This window comes from Myotis daubentonii, chromosome 2, assembly GCF_963259705.1.
Source record: "Myotis daubentonii chromosome 2, mMyoDau2.1, whole genome shotgun sequence".
NCBI lineage: Eukaryota > Metazoa > Chordata > Mammalia > Chiroptera > Vespertilionidae > Myotis > Myotis daubentonii.
In genome coordinates this window covers 63,258,659-63,271,751 of record NC_081841.1, presented here as the reverse complement: position 1 = coordinate 63,271,751, position 13,093 = coordinate 63,258,659, and the positions used below count along the sequence as shown (strand labels likewise).

The window sequence follows — 13,093 nt, the reverse complement described above, 5'->3', positions numbered from 1 at the left end:
CTTTAATTTATCAACAGGAAATAACCCATTTTAATAAACATTAAAATAGTTTTATTCCACAGCAAGTTATGGAAGGAGAAAAGCCACTCATGGAAAGAACTATAAGCACTGAATCCATGTGGGGGGAAAAAGGTTATCCGGATTTTTGCATATTAAATGTAAACGAGTCAACATGTATGCGGTATTTGAATGCATCAGTGCCAATCACTACTAAAATGAAAGCTCAGTGTGATAGCTAAATCTCAATTCTTCAGAACTCTAATTGTTATTATTGGACCTTGAGGAAAGAGGCAAAAAGTGCAACTACTGGAAGAAGGCATTTACTCACAAAACATCTAACCTCTGGAGATCTAAAAGGGATTTAAAAGAACCACCTAATCAAATTTCTAACACCATCTATCTACATCATAAAACAGTATCATATGATGAAAATGATCATTTTGATGCACCGTTATTCCTTAAGTCAACAAAAAATATTCTGTTCCATTTAACAGAGTCTTATTACCAAGGTGAGACTTGAACTCCCAAGGAAAAGAGCCATTAACCCTATATTGTCTGAAACGCAAAACCCTGTCTAGAATTAAAGAGACAAACCCTAAAGTACATGGGAAGTGTGCATTCACCAATTTACGAGTTCCACTGATGCTTATGGAGACATTTTTCTACAAGACATAAATGCTGGTCCTTTCATCAGGCAAGTAGGTTCAAATCCTAAATGACTCAGTCCCTGGTATTCATCAGCCCATGGTCCTGTGCCAGCCTGACATTCCTCTCGGTCTCCTGACACCGGCTCCATCTCCCCGATGCTTTCCCACACATCCACACCCCGCTTACCACAAAGTGCACTTACCACTTAGTGCTTTTAACTTCTGATACAAGCAACAACAATGGGTAGGTGAAAACACAATTGTGAAAAGAGAAATATCAGAATCAAAACTTCCATCTTAAAATAAAAGAGGAAAATAACATATTTACTGGGCACTTGTGAATCAATCAGAATCCATGGAAAAACAACAGATACCTTTAATGCTTGCCAATGTTTTATAGATAAACATACACATAAACACATCTACACTGAGTGGCCAGATTATTATGACTGGCCAGGTTATTATGACCACCCCATCAGTACAATGAAGTGAATTAGTTATGCAAATAATAACAATAATAAAACCGTGAAAGTATTTGGTTAGGAAGTTTTCAATATTCAGTATTTTTTGAAGTGTCAATGAAGTGCTGATGGCGTGGTCATAATAATCTGGTTACTCGGTGTATATATCTATACCCTCCTCCTTCACTAGCTACTTCAGATAAGTGCCTGGCTCTGGAGAAAACTCTATTCAAAAACAGTCTACTCAACACCCAGCCCATGTGGCTCAGTGGTTGAGCACTGACCCACAAACCAGGAGGTCACGCTTCAATTCCCAGTCAGGGCACATGCCTGGGTTGTGGGCTCCATCCCCAGTGGTGGTTGTGCAGGAGGCAGCCAAGCCGATGAGTCTCTCTCATCATTGATGTTTCTATCTCTCTCTCTCCCTCGCTCTTCCTCTCTCTAAAATCAGTTAAAATATATATAACTTTAAAAAAAAGTCTACTCAACTACATTCCTGTTTCTCAGATGGACCGTTGCGTCATTATGATAACTGAGCAGCATTGTATTTAATACACATTAGTTGAAACCTTCTTTAGTAAACAGCAAGAAGAAGAATTTAGGGATAACAAACAGTGACATAATAAAAGAGGAGGAAGAAAACATAGAACTGTCTTTTAATAATAAACATAAGAATAGAATGTAACTATTAATGTAATCTGAAACTAACCACGGCCTGAAAATTGTTTTATGAAAAGAAACACATCTTAATTTGGAATTAAAAAAAAAATCTAGGAAGTGTCACTTTACATATAAAATGTGACAGAGTAAAGGAACAGGAAAAGGCAACTTTCACATGCACCTAAAAAGTTGCCACAGGTGTTTTAGCAAAACACTTCATTGGTGCCTATATTTACCATACCTGAACATACTGTTCTGCCATGCTGCATGTTAATAAAGAATACAAAACAAAAATAGGGAAATGTTAGCAGAATAAAACAGAAAACGATTGCATGGAGAATTACAAAATTAATTCACAAGCTTTTATCTGGTATTTGACATGCATTAGCAATTTAACAATTTTTAACTCAATTAAGAAACCATGAATCTCTTAGTTATGACCCGATTACCTACTAGATGGGTTTGTTAAAATATTTTGTCCTTTTCAGGACTCAGAGAAAGTTGTAAGATCCTGTTACAGGAGTCTCCTTTTAAATCAGTTTTTAATTCACTTATTAAGCCCAAAGAGAACACAAAAACAAAGATATGCCTTTTAGGTTGTATCTACTGGGTGCTGTTTTTAGAATAAAGATTTTCGTCATTGCTTAGCATCATGTAAAAATAACCAATGTCACAGTGAAGTGCTGCTGCAAAAAGAGCATAAGAAAACTAAGTGTGTAACCTCAGACATGCAACATACATTTTAACTGAAAAAAACATGAAGCTGTACAAGTTGTTCGTAGTTCTTAGTTCTGAGGGGATAAATTTCCATTTAAAACTTTTCAACAGATTCAAAAACACAACGACTATTGGCTCAGCTCACTACCATTCTGGTCGCATGTGGCAAAAGGGCTAACCCCACTCCAGCACTTACTTCTCTTCTGTGACACGGCCTGCAAGCACGCAGTCACAATGTCGCAGTTCTTCTGGACTTTATGCAGAAGCCGATCTTTCTGCTTCAGCTGCCAGAGTAACTTCGCCGACTGAATGCCAATTCTGTACTTAAGCTCTCGGAGGATCGTCTTCAGTTCATTAGTGTCTATTAGAAAAGAAGATTTAAAATAGAACAATAAAAACCCTGAGAGGAATACAAATGCCAACATGATACTAATTGTAAGATAATTACTTAGGTTCTAGAACATCCATGCAGGTAATTCTGGGTTCTCACTCAGTATTCAGTTAAGATATTCTGATCAAATAAGTCACTCATCCATTTCTTGCCCTGTCAATGAGACAAATACAGTGGGGCCTTGACTTACGAGTGTCCCGACTAACGAGTTTTTGCATTGAGTTGACAGAGTAATTTGAGTTAACGAGCCCCTTAACGAGCTCGGTCTCGGAACGAATTAAACTCGTAATCAAGGCCCCACTGTACTGTAAAATAAATTTTATCCACCTGTAATATGTAAGCAAGACTCTTAACTTTTACCATATTTAGCTCTGGTTGCAAATTTACCTTTTATAGCTTGAAAACTAGCATGTATGTTTGGTATCATCACTGTACTTACAGACTAAGCTGCAAGGAAATAATCTTTTCGAGTCTGTTGCATGAATGATAAGCCTGATAAATATTTTGTTGTTGTTGTTAGTCCTAACTGAAGGATATTTTTCCATTGATTTTTAAAGAGAGTGGAAGGGAGGGAGGATGGGGAGAGACAGAGAGAAACATCAATGTGAGAGAGACACATCGATTGTTTGCCTCCCGCACGGGCCCCAACCACGACCTGGGTTCAAGCCTGCAACCAAGGCACCTGCCCTTGCCCGGAATTGAACCAGAGACCCTTCAGTCCGCTCTATCCACTGCGCAAAACCAGCTAGGGCCTGATAAATATTTTTTAAAGTATTCACCTTTGTTTGTAAATAATCAGTCAAAAGTAAATAATACTACCATTTTCTAATGCAGATAAATGTGAAAATACTGTTTTCATTTTAAATATACAGTCTTCCAATAGCTTGAATATTAGGTATAATATCTCATCTTCGAAACTCAGTAATTTTTCAAATGTGCAGAAAGTAAATTTCCTTTAAATGAATAAATTAAAAATAATTCTATATTCATAAAGCTAATATTCTCAACAGAAGTTTTCTACAAGTGAAAAAAATACTTGGGAATCAGAAATGTCAACAATCTTTATGTGAGTGACCATAACAATTTGGGAGTGTTGTTTGTCACTCCTGACATTACCGTCAGTCATTACAGTGTGACCAGCAGGCAGGAAAGCTTTCGGCTCAGCTTGGCATTGGCTAGGCCCTCAGTAGAGGTCCTGTGTGGGGGTTGGATCTACTCACGTTGAAAATGATTTGGAGAAACTAGGCAGGATCAGAAGAGAACAAAAGAAATGTTCAAAAGTAAGAAAAGTACTTCAGAGGTCAGAGGAAGTGACCTCTGTATAAGAGAAGTGCAGGGCGTTGCTTTAACCTCTGTCATAGCTGACCACGTCCTTTGGAAAATGCTAATTGACCTTGAGTGAACAAGAACTTCCTTTGGACCAACCAACTATCTGTGTGATCTTAGGCAAGGTCGTGCTCAAAGACTCAAATTATGCTTAGAATACTAGATTATTCTGAGAAACAAATGTGAATACTCTTTATAAACATTAACATAAATAGCACTAAAATAATCAGAAGGAATGTCTATGAAGAAGAGAACACAGACCAGTTATTTCTCTCCCCCTGAGTTCAAACACGGTGGCATGTCATGGGAAATCAGAGCTCACTTAGGTTAAATGAAACTACTTGGGTTCTAAGAACGGTCAACTATGAGAAACAGCTACCAGAGGAGATCAGAGGCTCTTCATTCTTAGATTCCTTCAGAGAGAGCAGGTAGCCTTTCTTTGAATGTTTAAAATTTTTCCTTTCACAGGGGTCGCCTAAGACCATTCTGCATATCAGATATTTACATTACGATTCACAACAGTAGCAAAATTACAGTTATGAAGTAGAAACGAAAATAATTTTATGGTTGGGGTCACCACAGCATGAGGAACTGTATTAAAGGGCCAGAAGGTTGAGAACCACTGTTCTAGGGGTAGGACTATCATCTTGCATTTAAATTATACTTTCTTCCACAAAAGAGTAATTTTTCAGCGACTCTAAAGGTACCTACAGCTCTGTGGGTCTCTGAATTATATGTGTTGTCCAATATGGGAAAATCTTCAGAGTTCAGTTTGGAAACCTACAGCATGATTTGCTGGTATACAAGCATCCCAAAGACAGGAATAAAGTCTTCTTTACCTTTGCATGCCCCATGGCATCAGCTACAGCTCCTCACACAGTTTTAAATAAATAGGAAAAATGAGATCATCAAGTGACAAACAATGGACAATTATCTTTCTAAGGAATCCCAGAGTATATAATAATTATTATTATATCTAACACTTATGGAGCACGTTATACACATTAACTTATATAATTCTCAGTACAGTCCTGTGAAGTAGGTATTATTATCCCTACTTGTAAGTGAGAGAAATGAGACAGAGAGGTTAAATAGCTTGCCTGAGGTCCCACCGTTAGTAAGGAACAGCAGCAGGATATCAGCTCAAGCATTTGACTCCAAAGTTCATCCCTTAATGAAAACACTGAGAAGAGTGCAGATTTCCTGAGAAACCATTTTGGTGCCTCAAATAAATAAAGGACCCACACATGCGAAATATGTAAAAATAGGTGCTACATCGATGCTACAGCAAAATCTCTAACAGAAAAAAAAGAGAGAATTAATACACAGGTTATCTGCATTATATGAGACTCCTACTAGGTACTATGTTGATTTTTTTTTACCCTGGAAAAAAAACCAGGTAACCTAATAAGCTGTAAAATCAAGCAGACAGCTGTTTCCATCACCTGATTATTTTTTCTTAGTACTCTAATGATGTTTATTGATAAAGGTAGAGGGGGCATGGCTATTAGAATATGGTATCTTTTTTTAAAATATATATTTTATTGATTTTTTACAGAGAGGAAGGGAGAGGGATAGAGAGTTAGAAACATCGATCAGCTGCCTCCTGCACACTCCTACTGGGGATGCGCCCGCAACCAAGTAAATAATACTACCATTTTCTAATGCAGATAAATGTGAAAATACTGTTTTTATTTTAAATATATAGTCTTCCAATAGCTTTAATATTAGGTACAATATCTCATCTTCAAGACTCTGTAATTTTTCAAATGTGCATGCCCTTGACCGGAATCGAACCTGAGACCCTTGAGTCCGCAGGCCAACGCTCTATCCACTGAGCCAAACCAGTCAGGCCTAGAATATGGTATCTTGTTCATCCTAACAGGGTTGACTGCAAGAAAAGATTAACAAGCAACTAACCATGCAATAAGACTGAGACCTGGGCAAAGCAGACTCTTATATATCTTAAGAATGATTACTATAGAAAACTGTGGTACATCTACACAATGGAATACTACGCTGCTGTAAAAGAGAAGAACTCTTAACATTTGCAACAGCATGGATGGAACTGGAGAGCATTATGCTAAGTCAGTGGTTCTCAACCTTCCTAATGCCGCGACCCTTTAATATAGTTCCTCATGTTGTGGTGACCCCCAACCATAAAATTATTTTCGTTGCTACTTCATAACTGTAATTTTGCTACTGTTATGAATCGTAATGTCAATATCTGATACGCAGTATGTATTTTCATTGTTACAAATTGAACATAATTAAAGCATAGTGATTAATCACAAAAACAATATGTAATTATATATTCAATATGTGTTTTCCGATGGTCTTAGGCGACTCCTGTGAAAGGGTCGTCCAACCCCCAAAGGGGTCGCGACCCACAGGTTGAGAACCACTGTGCTAAGTGAAATAAGCCAGTCAGAGAAAGATAAATATCACAGATCTCACTCATTTGTGGAATATAATGAACAACATAAACTGATGAACAAAAATAGAACCAGAGTCATAGAAGCATTGAACAGACTGTCCAGCCTATGAGGGAAGGCAGGGGGTGAGTGGGTAAGAAATCAACCAAAGGACTTGCATGCGTGCATATGAGCATGACCAATGGACACAGACAGTAGGGGGGTGAGGGCATGTGCTAGGGGGTGGGGGCGGCTGGGGAGAGGTCAATGGGGGAAAAAGGAGACTTACATAATACTTTAAACAATAAAGAATTTAAATTTTTTTTAAAAAAAAGAATGATTACTACAGTGGTCACTTGTTTGAAATCCACTTGCAAAGATGTACTGTTACTTCTTTAAAAATTAGCTTGCCATATTTCCTCTTCCAAAAGGAAATTACTAATCCTCCAAATTTGCTCAGTAATGAAAAGCCAAATCCTAATTCTTCAAAATTGATTTTGTTGGATTCTAAAAGCACTATTGCCCTGCGGAACTCTAGTCATAAACAGACGCTGGGTGAACAGCCAAGTAATTGTATCAAATGAAATGGCACAACTCCAGCAAAGTCCCAGGCAGCGGGAGGAAGGTGGAAGTCGTTTGTAACAATCAGCTGGGGGAAAATCTTCACTGGGAAGCCAAAAGAGGAAGCTGAAAGCTGTTTACATAGATTTGAGAAAGCAGACAGATTTATTCCTTTTCTGGTTAGTTTTTTTTTTCTTTTCTTTTGTTTTCTAGCAACAGCTAGTCTGATTTTTCAATTAGAGGAGACAGGATATTATTATCGTATGCATCCTCTCTTTCCCCTCTCCCCTGGTAGTTTAGCATAAGGACATGAATTCAAGAACTGTTGTGGTTTAGCATGTTTTCCACACCTCACTTCATTTTGCAAATTGAAGTCATGACATATCTATTTAAAAAAAGACAACTTAATGATTGTGTTGGTGCCTGAAGGGCAAACTACTTATTAGCAGTTGAGGGGGAGGGGGGATCTCAATTAGGACACAGCATCAGAGTCTGATAAAAGAAACAACAAATTCTCCTCTCCCCCTGAAAACCAAGGCCATTTTCAGATGGCCTCTCCAACTGATCATGTCAACATTCTCCAAGTGCTAATGCCAACACTCTAGGGCCCTCCACTAATGAAAAGTCCACCTAGTGAGCTTCTTGAAACCAGACGTTCGAGCAGAAATGGAATTCACACGTTCTGCTTAGAAACCGAATTATGGAATTATTCTGCCTCGATAGTTTTTTTTTTTTTTAAATATATTCTATTGATTTTTTACAGAGAGGAAGGGAGAGAGATAGAGAGCTAGAAACATCGATGAGAGAGAAACATCGATCAGCTGCCTCCTGCACATCTCCCACTGAGGATATGCCCGCAACCCAGGTACATGCCCTTGACCGGAATCGAACCTGGGACCCCTCAGTCTGCAGGCCCACGCTCCATCCACTGAGCCAAACCGGTTTCGGCTGCCTCGATAGTTAAACACTATCCCAGTAGTGTGGCCAGGGAGGCGCATTATTTAAACCAGTGGTTCTCAACCTTCCTAATGCGGCGACCCTTTAATACAGTTCCTCATGTTGTGGTGACCCCCCCCCCAACCATAAAATTATTTTCGTTGCTACTTCATAACTGTAATGTTGCTACTGTTATGAATCGTAATGTAAACATCTGCTACGCAGGATGTATTTTCATTGTTACAAAATGAACATAATTAAAGCATAGTGATTAATCACAAAAACAATATGTAATTATATATGTGTTTGCCGATGGTCTTAGGTGATCCCTGTGAAAGGGTCATTCGACCCCCCAAAGAGGTCGCGACCTACAGGTTGAGAACCGCTAATTTAAACTAAAAAAAAAAAAAAGCCCCCAGATGCCTCACTGCTCCCAGCGCCCGAAGTCACTTCACGTGTACTTATCAGAAACTCCAAACCTGTCCTAACAGCTGTTCTGGCGACATTAGACCCTGGACTGCCCCTCCCCTTGGAGCCTCCACAAACACACGGGGCGGGGTGGAGACCGCAGCTGCCACGCCAACAACCGAGGCTCCACTCCACGGCTCGAAGGGGATGCGGGTCGGGGAGACCATAAGAAATACGTCTAGTCGTGTTTCCGTGACACTGCGGGCGCCAGCGACCCATCAATGGAGACACCCCGAACTTAACATCTGTGCGCTAGACGGTTCCGTCCGGGTGCGCACCGGCGGGCGCGGGGGCCGGGTGCGCAGGGCTGGGGGGCTGCGGCCGCTCGCCCTCCCGCAGGCCCGCCCCTCGGGCAGGAACCCCCTCAGGCAGCCCCCCCCCCCTCACCTTTCTGCCGCAGGTACAGGCGCTGGTGCTGCTCGCTCGGCCGCTCCCGCAGCTCCTGCAGCTCCCGGGAGTCGCCGCGCCCGCCCAGGACCACGTCGGAGCCCGAGGCCTCGGTGGAGCTGTCGAGGCTGTCGCGGCGCCGCTGGAGGCCCCCGGGCCCGCGGCCCCCGCCGGCCGCCTCCTCCTCCTCGGTGCAGCTGTACAGCTCGGTGAGCAGCCCGCTCACCAGGGACGCCGTGCGGCTGGTCCGCCCGCCCCGCCGCTCGCCGGGCTCCGCGTCCTCCTCGCCCTCCCAGGGGTCCTGGGGGTCCGGCGGCAGCCCGGCCGCGGGCGCGTCCCGCAGGGGTGGAGCCGGGGGCACGGCAGGAACCGCTTCCTCCACGACGTCCTCCGGCCTGGCCTCAGGCTCCGGGCACCGGGTCGGGCCCCCGCCCGTGGGAAGGACCTCCATAGCCCGCGGCGTGGTGCGCGGCGCCCAGCTCCCTCCGCTCCCGCCGCTCCCCGCCGGCCGCCTGCCAGTTCCGGGAGGAGGCGCGGCCTCTCCCCTGCGGGGTGCCCTCGGCCGGGCGCCAAGCCAGCGAGCTCCGGATCCCCAAGGCGGCTAATCTCCCCCCACTGCCCCCTCCCCTCTCCGGGCCGGCATCAGCCCTGGGCTCCAGCGGGAGGAGAGCCGGCGGCCACGCCTTTGGGCTACCTGGGGACACCTGCAGCAGGTGAGGCCCGGCTCCGGCCCGAGGGGGCAGGGCGCTCTGGCGCTGCCACATTCACCTTCAAGCACGTGACTTAACTCCAACGGGGAGCAACTCCTACATCCTGTTCAGCCGCCGGTTGGAAATAATGCCGGGAGCGTCCTCAACGCCAACCGGTAGGCAGAGGCAGGGAGCTCCCTTCTCCACATCCCGGGGGCACAGTGCCCAGCCCTTCTCACCTTCCCGCCAGGCTTGGGTGCCTTTCAAGGTGTTCTTAGCTAGATTCTGATAACCTTCCTGAAGCGCTGACATATACTTCAGATTTAATAGCGCTGTGAACTTTTTCCTCCAGCGATAAAGTACTGGGTTAAGGGCAACTAATTCCCTATCACCAGACCTAACAGAATGAGGGTTTAATACATGCCCAGGAGATAACCACACTAATAATAAATTGATGTCGCTGATTTTGACAGTAAACAAACGTTTACATGATATCCTGAGAGATGTATGTTTATGGTAGGCCTCAATAGAACGCTGAGGCACCCTTCCACGGCAGATATTTTCACAAATCTATATATATAAAAGCCTAAGCAAATGGCTGACTGGCCTGACGCGCACTGACCACCTGGGGGCAGATGCTCAATGCCGGAGCAGAAACCACAGGCGGGGAAACATGGAACAGAATGATGAATCTCAGAGGGAAGGGGGCGGACGGGAAGAGAATAACCCAGTGATGATGAACCTTTTGAGCTCGGCGTGTCAGCATTTTGAAAAACCCTAACTTAACTCTGGTGCCGTGTCACATATAGAAATTTTTTGATATTTGCAACCATAGTAAAACAAAGACTTATATTTTTGATATTTATTTTATATATTTAAATGCCATTTAACAAAGAAAAATCAACCAAAAAAAATGAGTTCGAGTGTCACCTCTGACACACGTGTCATAGGTTCACCATCACTGGATTAACCAATGATCTTATATGCATACTAGAGGCCTGGTGCACGGATGCACCAGTAGAGTCCCTCAACCTGGCCTGTGCCCTCTTGCAATCTGGGCCCCCTCGGGGGATGTTGGAGAGCCAGTTTCTGCCCGATCCCCACAGGCCAGGCTGAGGGACCCCACCAGTGCACGAATCCATGCACTGGGCCTCTAGTTTAATAATTGTCAGCTTCTTTGAGAGCTTTATTTGTGCCAGGCACTGTTTTGTTTTGTTTTTAAATGGAGTCCCAGGCACTATCTCACTTTAATACTATAAAGCAGGTAAGTACTATTTGTTTGAGTAGAACTGACCACATAACATTATATTAGTTTCAAGTGTATAACAATCCTCCTCCTCCTGTAGAATAAAAGCGTAGTATGCAAATTGTCCCCTCCACCAGGAGTTTGCTTTGGGAGTTCGACCAAGGGGCAGGGCTGGCTGGGGGAAGGGAGGGAGGCCCCGGCTGGTGGCAGCAGCAGGCAGTTGAGGGAAGGGAGGGCATACCCGGCCAGCAGCCGCTAAGGACCTTACCAGTGCACAAATTTTGTGCACGGAGTCTCTAGTAATTCAATATTTGTATATATTGTGAAATAATCATCATCAAAATAAACATTATGCATAGCTACAAAGGTAAGTACTATTTTATCCTCACTTTTCAGATGAGGGAACTGAGGCATGGAGCGTCTAAATAACTGCCCATTCACAAAGAATAAAGTGAACTTTTCTTAAAGCCAAAGTCTGGCTTTCATTATGGATGAACACATTTTTCTTTATGGATGAATATATGTCCATCTCCTAATGCTATTAAATTGTTGCCATATTTCTAAAAGAAGCAACAGTGCACCTAGTGAACAGTGGTGATGCTTGATGTTTGATCAACACACTTTTTACTTTTCAAGGCACTTTCATAGTAGAGCCTTGCCCTACAGGTCCCTTGACACTACCACCATAATACATGTAAACATAGAGTGAGAACAATAGGACCCTTTTTGAAATTGGAGTTAATAGAAGGAAAGTAGAAGTTTTATAACTTTTCTCTTAGGTATCCATAATTTAAAATTATACTAGAACCTGGCTGTCATGGCTCATTAGTTGAGCATCCACCTATAAACCACCCATGAGGGATCAAGGTCACAGGGCATATGCCTAAGTTGCAGGCTCAATCCCCAGTGCAGGGCATGCAGGAGGCAGCCAATCAATGGTTCTCTCTCATCATTGATGTTTCTACCTCTCTCCATCTCCCTTCCTTTCTGAAATCTTTTAAAATATATTTTTAAAAATTATACTAGAAATATTATTTTATGTTAAATTGTATCAACTACTATGTTATCTATTTAATTTTAAAATGTATGAAATAGAATGGGATTATTTATTTATAACTAGTGGCCTGGTGCACAAATTCATGCACATTGAAAGGAAATTAATCAGAAGAAATATTTTAATATCACTATTCACCCTTTCTCTATAATAGAAATGTCAACCAAATTCACGATCGGCGGAGAAACCAAGATGGCAGCATAGGTTAACACCGGAGATTGCTGCCCTCGAACAACTACTTCAGAGATATAACTAAAGGACAGAACGGACATCATCCAGAACCACAGGAAGGCTGGCTGAGTGGAAATTCTACAACTAGGAGGAAAGAGAATATCATACCCAGACTCAGAGGAGGCGCAGTGCTGAAGTGAAATATTCAGGTGCGGAGTGCGCGCGCGCGCGGAGCGGGCTGGCGGCGGAGGGCGAGGTTGTTGTTTTCAATTGGGAGGGAGTTTCAGACTCTGAGCTCCAGATCCGGGTGAGTCTCTGGGGACCAAGACTCAAACGGGAGAAGCGGGACTGTCTGGCTTCGTTCGGAACTCGAAGGCAGCTTTCTCTCCGAGGTTTGCAGCCATTGCTGGGACTCTGAGAGGCAGAGCCCCTGGGGAAGGAACTGAGAGCAGCCATAACTGCTCGCTCTCCCGCCCTGTAGATCCCTGGGACCCACCCCGCCCAAGCCCTGCACAAAACCATTTGCCGGATAGCCTCAGGCAAAGGCTAGATTAGCACCGCCCTAGAGATCCAGCACAGAAGCTCTCCCACTGCAGACACAGCGGACTCTCATAGCCAGTTAGCCTGGAGGTCAAATTACCCCCAGTATTGCTGACATCAATCAAGGCTTAAAGGCAACAAGACTGCGCACAAAGACCACTTGGGGGTGTACCAAGAAAGCATAAAAAATGCAGAGACAAAGAAACAGGACAAAACTGTCAATGGAGGATATTGAGTTCAGAACCACACTTTTAAGGTCTCTTAAGAACTGTCTAGAAGCTGCCTATAAACTTAGTAAGGCCCTCGAAAAGACTGGTGAGACCGCCGATAAATGTAGTGAGATCCTCAAGAAATCTAATGAGACCCTCGATGTTGTGATAAAGAACCAACTAGAAATTAAGCATACACTGACTGAAATAAAGAAT

General features: G+C 43.2%; 1 protein-coding gene across 2 annotated transcripts in view; it reads right to left on the bottom strand.

Annotated features, from left to right (window-relative positions):
• Nucleotides 1-9,603, bottom strand: part of TBC1D30 (TBC1 domain family member 30) — an 88,202-nt gene extending 78,599 nt beyond the window's left edge. For both annotated transcript variants that reach the window (XM_059683504.1, XM_059683505.1), the window contains exons 1-2: nt 8,969-9,603; nt 2,682-2,846 (exon numbers count right to left, since the gene is read on the bottom strand). In XM_059683504.1, coding sequence (XP_059539487.1) covers nt 2,682-2,846; nt 8,969-9,419 — 616 coding nt within the window. In that variant the 5' untranslated portion in view covers nt 9,420-9,603. The remainder of the gene's footprint in view (nt 1-2,681; nt 2,847-8,968) is intronic.
• Nucleotides 9,604-13,093: the final 3,490 nt, after the last annotated feature.